The sequence below is a fragment of the Papaver somniferum genome, chromosome 5 (genome assembly GCF_003573695.1).
Source record: "Papaver somniferum cultivar HN1 chromosome 5, ASM357369v1, whole genome shotgun sequence".
Classification (NCBI taxonomy): Eukaryota; Viridiplantae; Streptophyta; class Magnoliopsida; order Ranunculales; family Papaveraceae; genus Papaver; species Papaver somniferum.
The window spans coordinates 23,257,831-23,264,620 of record NC_039362.1 but is presented as its reverse complement, the minus strand read 5'-3'; the positions used below and the strand labels follow the sequence as shown (position 1 = coordinate 23,264,620).

Genomic DNA, 6,790 nt, shown 5'->3' with positions numbered 1-6,790 from the left:
TTTTTGCGTATCTAAAATTTTGTTTCCACATTTTGTTTAATTTTGGTTAGATCATTTTGAAGATATCTTGGTTAAAAATAAAAATATATGTTTGTTACTATCATTTCATGCAAAACATGAGGCATGTTAAGTTAGGGTTCCGATATATCTCTCCTGACTTCATTCCCTAGATTAGAATTCTTACTCTTAACAAATTTGATGAAGCACGTTGAAATTCTGGAACTTACATTAACATGTAAATTTGATCTAATGGGTCTGAAGATTTAATATGTGTGGGTTCAAGTTAGGTCGTACTCGATCATCTAAATAAAGTTGTCTATATCTGGTTGACTCTGCATCACGCATTTATCGGTGTCGGTACTTTTTTTGAGGAATGAATGTGTAGAAATAGGCATTGAGGTATAAGTTTTAGGAAAGTGTTTCCAAAGAAGCCAACGCAAAAAAAATTGTGTGTAGGAATAGTCATCTTTCTAGTTTGGTTGTTGGTGATTCGGCTTTCCTAAAACTTATAGTTTGGTTGTTGGTGATTCGACTTTCCTAAAACTTATAGGTCAATGCATGGACCTATAAATCTAATATTTGCGTTTTAAAGTTTCTCAAATAAATGGCTGAAACTAGAAATCTAAAAATAAATTTAATTCTGATTGTATGCAAATATCATTAAATTTTCTACTGGCTCAGATGAATCAGCCACAAGCCTGGTATAGGCACATAATTTGCTACACCTTTTGATCAATTGGGTTGTCATTTTATTCTTACAACAATATTTTGGTTACAATGAGCATAAATCGTATTGAAGAACCATATATTTTCTCAAATTGAATGATTATCCTTTACAGTGAATGAACGAAGCTGCTTTTATATAACTGCTGGTGTTTTATACTCTGTTATTGCTACACATTCCAAAATTATAAAGAAACCTTGCACTAAAACATCAGTTCGCCTCCATTGGGCACACAATCGAACTAAAAGAATCCACACATCTGAGTCTCTTACAACAACAAAACACCTTCAAAAATTGACACGCTGACAGTATTTATTAAAAACACGACGTACATGACATGATCAAAACCCCAATCTGCATGAAATCAAGTAACCAAACAAAAGACAGTTAACTGATCAGATTAAATAAAATAAGAAAATACGAAGTTGTAGATAATACCTAAATAAAATCTTCCTCTCTCTTCTTCTCTTCCTTGTTTATAAGATTTTTGTGTAGTAAGTAGGCATTATTTGTCCACATTGACATTAGCACCATGAATATCAAAATCCGTATGCCCCTTCTTCTCTATCGTACAATCGAACACCTTAGCTATAAATTAAGAGAAAAAACTATGAGCAATTGTATCAATTCGGATAATCATGAAGACTCACACACTAATTCAATCTTAAGTCATATAATTAAATGTCTAAGATGCATGGGTGACTGTGTCATATAAATCCCACATGAGCTACTACGGAACCAAAGAAATCTTTAGCCTAATAAGCGTGACTGATAAGTGAAATTAACTACATACAAAAATACAAACGATATGAAATGTCCTAATTGTAAATGTGGATGCCGAATCTGAAGCGAAATTGGTTCACAATGACAAAATACAAAGACATCAATATCAAAAGGAGGATTTTCCACATCATGGAGTCTCATATTTTGTCAATTTAATATCTCCTAATCAGATATAAACAAAATAGACAATCACCTGCAAACTTCTCAAATGAGAATGAAGAAAAAGAAAATTATAAAAAACAAATCAAAATGAAACCGTACAAAATATTCAAACTCAAGTTGGATCAAAAGACATAGGTTTTCAGTCTCACTCCATTATCCTTACTGTTTCAAAAGAGTTTGGAAGTTTGCCCGTGTATTAATTGAAAGCAGGGAACACATGTAAAACTCATGATTATACATCAACAGTTGATAATAATTTCCAGCTGAGAAATCAAAGACCCAAAAATCTCCATGAAACACAAACATATCTACAATTTTACACTGCTAAACATCCACTTGTTTAACCTCTTTATTCTCTTTTGCCGCATCTCTTCAAATACCCTATTTTTACTAATCTTGTGAGTAGCTTAAGTGTGCTTGATAGTAATGTCTTTTTTCCTGAATATTACCTACGTAGTAAAACATAAATTAGCAACAAAATATCCAACTGGTGCAAGCTATATTTTTTCGTCAAAAATGGTTTAATTTAGAAAACTTGCTATGATATTTCCGTCAGCCCACTTTTTTTCACGGTTTATGCAGTAAAAAAGGAATGAATTAAAAGGAGTAGAAGAGAGACCATGACAAAGAACAGATAGCAAGGAATTATAGCATAATATATGAGCACAGAGAAAGCAGAAAACAAAATCACAGAGAAGACATAGGGAGCAAACCCTATTATTGGGTTTAGACAGAATAACCCATGCCTGAAAAATTAAAACACAATGAGATATTATCAAAACTTCATAAAATTATACACGCTAACTCCAAGCCGTGAAATATGGACAAAGTAGCATAACAGAAATAAATAACAAACCCTGCTTCCCATATGGTCTGCAGAGAATAACCCGCATATGCGCGGGGATTATTTTTGCTTCTAGTTGAATCTAAGTATTAAATACATACAGGAAAAAAAATCGAGTAATTAAGAAATCCTGATTACATAAAGAGATAATTCAAACAGGATATTATCAAATTTACAGTCACGTGATTTTCAGAACTGTTGTGCTTTGACGGAAGCAGGAGAGAAAAGGCGAAAGGGAGAAAGAGAAGGATGGGCTTTCGAAGATTTTTTTGTTTTTGATTTTGAAGATACTCTGTCTTGAAGATTTGGGAAAAAAAAACCTTAATTATAAAAATCTTAATAAATTTCTTTTTATTAAGGAAGTAAAATTTTTGAAAAAACTGCGGGCATTTATGGTACAAAAATCTTCGGCTGAACAGAGATATCTGGATTTTTATTGCAAAACTATTCATAAAACACCAAGGTGACCAAATTAGTGATACAAAAACTCCAGCCATATGTTGAGAGTTATAAGAACTCCATTTCCCCCAAAAGTGATACAAAAACTCCAAATCCAACATAATAATCTAAATTAGATCTTTTCCTATTTCAGAAATACCAGGCTTACCCTTTTTTATGCTTTTCTTTGTACGAGATATTAATACCCCAATCTCTCTTAAACTCTCAAACCACCACTGAAACCAGTACCGTGTCTATATCTTTCATTAACACCATCGCCGCCTCATTCACCAGCAGCAACACCTCAACCTCCTACTCTTGCACCACCACTAAACCCACTGCAATATACTGATCCTCCACCAAAATCACCTCCACAACTCCTCTTCCTACCATTACACCTCAATCAAACCCATTTCCATGTCCTTATCTACAAGCAAATTCGAAATACAGATCTCGATTCAATGAAGATTGGGTATTAATTTTTTGAGTTAAATCGATTTGTATCAATGATGATGACGGTGGTGGTACTCCAAATCATATAATTTTACCGAACCTCCTACTCCTCCTCTTCCGATCCAACCTTCAATTTCTGACCATCTCCGAGAATCACTAAACAAAAAGTTGAATCACAATGATGATATATCATTATCATCATCATCTATTGTTTGATTTGAAGAAATTTCACCTCAACCTCAACTATTACAAGAGGTGCGTATTTCATTTTAGGGTTTTTTTGTATCTAATTTCCAATCAGAATCTGATTTCTAAATAATTTGGTTTTAATTTTATGAATATCAGCTTTCAAAAGATTAACATCGGTATGAATACCTGATGGTGTTCGAATTCGGTCTTTTGTATGGAAGGTAATCAGTTTTCTTTTGATTTTTTAGGTTAAAAATTGAATGAATTTTGAGTTGGGTTTTTACAACAATTAAGGTAAATAAAAATGAATTTTATCTATTTATACGAGAAGAAATGTTTTGTTGTAAATGTGGTTGGAGATGTGTTGAGATCATATGAAACAACAACTGCATCACTAGTGTGGTCTGATGAGGTTTACAAGCGAAGCGAAGTGAAGATTTAGACATGTATGGGTAGACCTTATAGTCATATGGAGATGTATTTTGCCTATTTGACTGTTCTGAATGGGATTTCTGTATCTAACTCTTCTGCTGTTTAGATTTATGATGTAGTTAAATTCTATTTTGTTTATATTTGCTCCAAACTTATACAACGGTATATAGAATGTGGAACAGACTTCCACCTAATGTTGCTAGCAACTAGTAACCATAAGTAGGGAGAACATGGATGCACTAATCCACTAGATACGTGTTATTGTTGAGGTGAATGGTATTGTAAAATGGTGAATAGGATGTGGGACGGGCTGAAGCCTAGTAACTATGAGTGTTTTCTAGCAGGTTCAAATGTGTAGAAACTTTTTATTCTCACCGTGGAAATCCAAAATTGGTTTTTGCGCAGTTATTTTCTTCCTGATTAGTGTTTGTTTTTGGTGCAGCATATGCTTAGTTGCAGTCCTCAACGTGTGGCTGCTTGTTAGTTATGTGTTTACCAAGTTGAGTGATTCATTAATAGATACTTGTGAAATGATTTGTTTGTTTCAATAGTTGAGACCTCTGTGTGTGTCCATGCCTTACAATATTTGTGCGAGTTTCAAGTTATTTTTTTTATAAACCAACACAGGTTATTGGTATTGGTGTGGTCAAACAGAATGAATCATGGTTTGCAATTTTTCTTGCAGTTGAATTCTGACGAAACCAATTACGGTTTCATCTTATTTATGATGAAACCGAAAATTGGTTCCATCATATTTATGATGAAACCATAATTGGTTCCATCTAATCTTATCCTTACTTAAATTGAATTTTGTTTATGAGTTTGAATTGTTGTTGTGCTTGATAATGAATTAGATGTATGCTAGGATTTGTTACATGAAATTGAAGAAAAGACCTGAAAATGGTTAGTTTTTGTATATGCATATAGGCTCAGGAATGGGATACTTGCTCTGTTGGATGTCATTTTGGACACAAAAGTGAAGATGATAAGACGCCGGATGCTTCGTTTGGTCAACCTGGTAATGGAGAGCCTGGGATTCTTCGGACAATGGAGTCATCCCATTATTATTCAGAGAATAACTTTTCTCCGGCACGAGAGTGGGTAAACACAATATGTCTTTTTAGAAATAAGATTGATGCACTAGCTAGTCTTGTTAGTTTGATAGTTCAGACTTTAGACGATGAATTTGAAAGATTGTGGATATATGTGAGCGCTGAATTAAAAGTAATCCCCTTTGTGACTTGATAACCGTTCCAGTAAGCATTAAATGAACACTGCTAAATTGAAAATATCTATTTAACGTTCACAGGCATCCCTACAAGTCTGAATTTTAGGCTACAAAAGTTAACCTTAGCACATCAGAATGAAACTACTGGCGAGTAACCATCTTTGACATCAACTGTGTCTTATTGTTGTTACCACTCCAGAACTATCAAGAGTTGCTAAAGACTAATGTTTGCTATAATTTCTTTTGTATTAGGAAAGGGTTTAAAGTTGTAATGACAACTAGTCTCTCATCAGATGTTCCTGTTGGTTATTTTTCGTGGGCTGAGTATGACATTATGGCACCCTTACAACCACAGATAGAAAAGGCCCTTGCGGCTGCCTTCATTTCCGACTGTGGTGCCCGAAACTTCCTTTTGCAGGCCCTTGAGATGCTTGAGAAGTCAAATATTTCAATAGATTCCTATGGTGGTTGCCATCGGAACCGTAATGGAGGTAGAAATCATACATATTACTCTGTATATCGTATCCCATTTTGGTGCCTTATTTTGAAACTTTTGTCCAGCTCCTAGACGGGGTTTCTAAAATCATGCTAGCATTATATGCTTAGTGTTGTCTGGTTGGCTTGTGAAGAGATTTTTAATTCTATTAGAGACATAGACCACAAAATTTTAATTTAGCAACTCCGCAAGTGCATGCTACAGTTACAACATTTATATTATTATTCGACAGCCTAGCATGTATCTTCTGTTGCCTGCTGTTGCTAATAGATAATAGTTTGTTGAGGTTCTTGACGACTAAAATAGGATACCTGTTTTTAGCAATAAACTTTGCACCTGCAATGTCAAATCTCTTGATATATAGTGGTCATGTTTGCTTAACTATTCACCAATCACGTCAAGCTTTCTAGATGTTCATATGGGTATCTTTTGTTATTCATAGTGTACAATTAAATAATAAACTTTCTAGGACATATAAGTTAGTAGACAAGGAAACTTTTTTTAGGTGATCAACTTGATTTTCGATTGGTGATAAATTTGATTTTGGATTGTCTATTGAGAATTTACTTTTTGTTCATTCTTGAGTATTTAAGTTGTATCACTGCTTGCTGACATTAGTTCACTTTGTTGCAGGCTGACACTCGGTTCGCACCAATTATGGTTTCATCTTATTTATGATGAAACTAAAACCGGTTTCATCATATTTATGATGAAACCAAAACCGGTTTATGATGAAACCAAAACCGGTTTATGATGAAACCAAAACCGGTTTCATCGTATTTATGATGAAACCAAATTTGGTTTCATCTAATTTTTGGTCGGTGGCGGTGGTGCTGGTTTTGGGCGGTGGTGGTCGGCGGTGGTGCTGGTTTTGGGCGGTGGTGGTCGGCGGTGGCTGATAGTAGTGGTGCAATGGCGCTGTGGTGGTGGTGGCGACGCGGTAGTGGTCGGCGGTGGTGGCGCGATGATAGTCGTCGGCGGCGGTGGTCAGCGACGGCGGCGGTGGCCGGTGGTCGATGGCGGAGGTGGTGGTTGGCTGCG

General features: G+C 35.1%; 1 protein-coding gene across 1 annotated transcript in view; it reads left to right on the top strand.

Annotated features, from left to right (window-relative positions):
* Positions 1–3,897: 3,897 nt before the first annotated feature.
* Positions 3,898–6,790, top strand: part of LOC113278853 (glycoprotein 3-alpha-L-fucosyltransferase A-like) — a 7,197-nt gene continuing 4,304 nt past the window's right edge. Inside the window, exons 1-3 of the mRNA XM_026527586.1 lie at positions 3,898–4,005; positions 4,953–5,122; positions 5,506–5,744. Of these exons, the coding sequence (XP_026383371.1) occupies positions 3,898–4,005; positions 4,953–5,122; positions 5,506–5,744 (517 nt within the window). The remainder of the gene's footprint in view (positions 4,006–4,952; positions 5,123–5,505; positions 5,745–6,790) is intronic.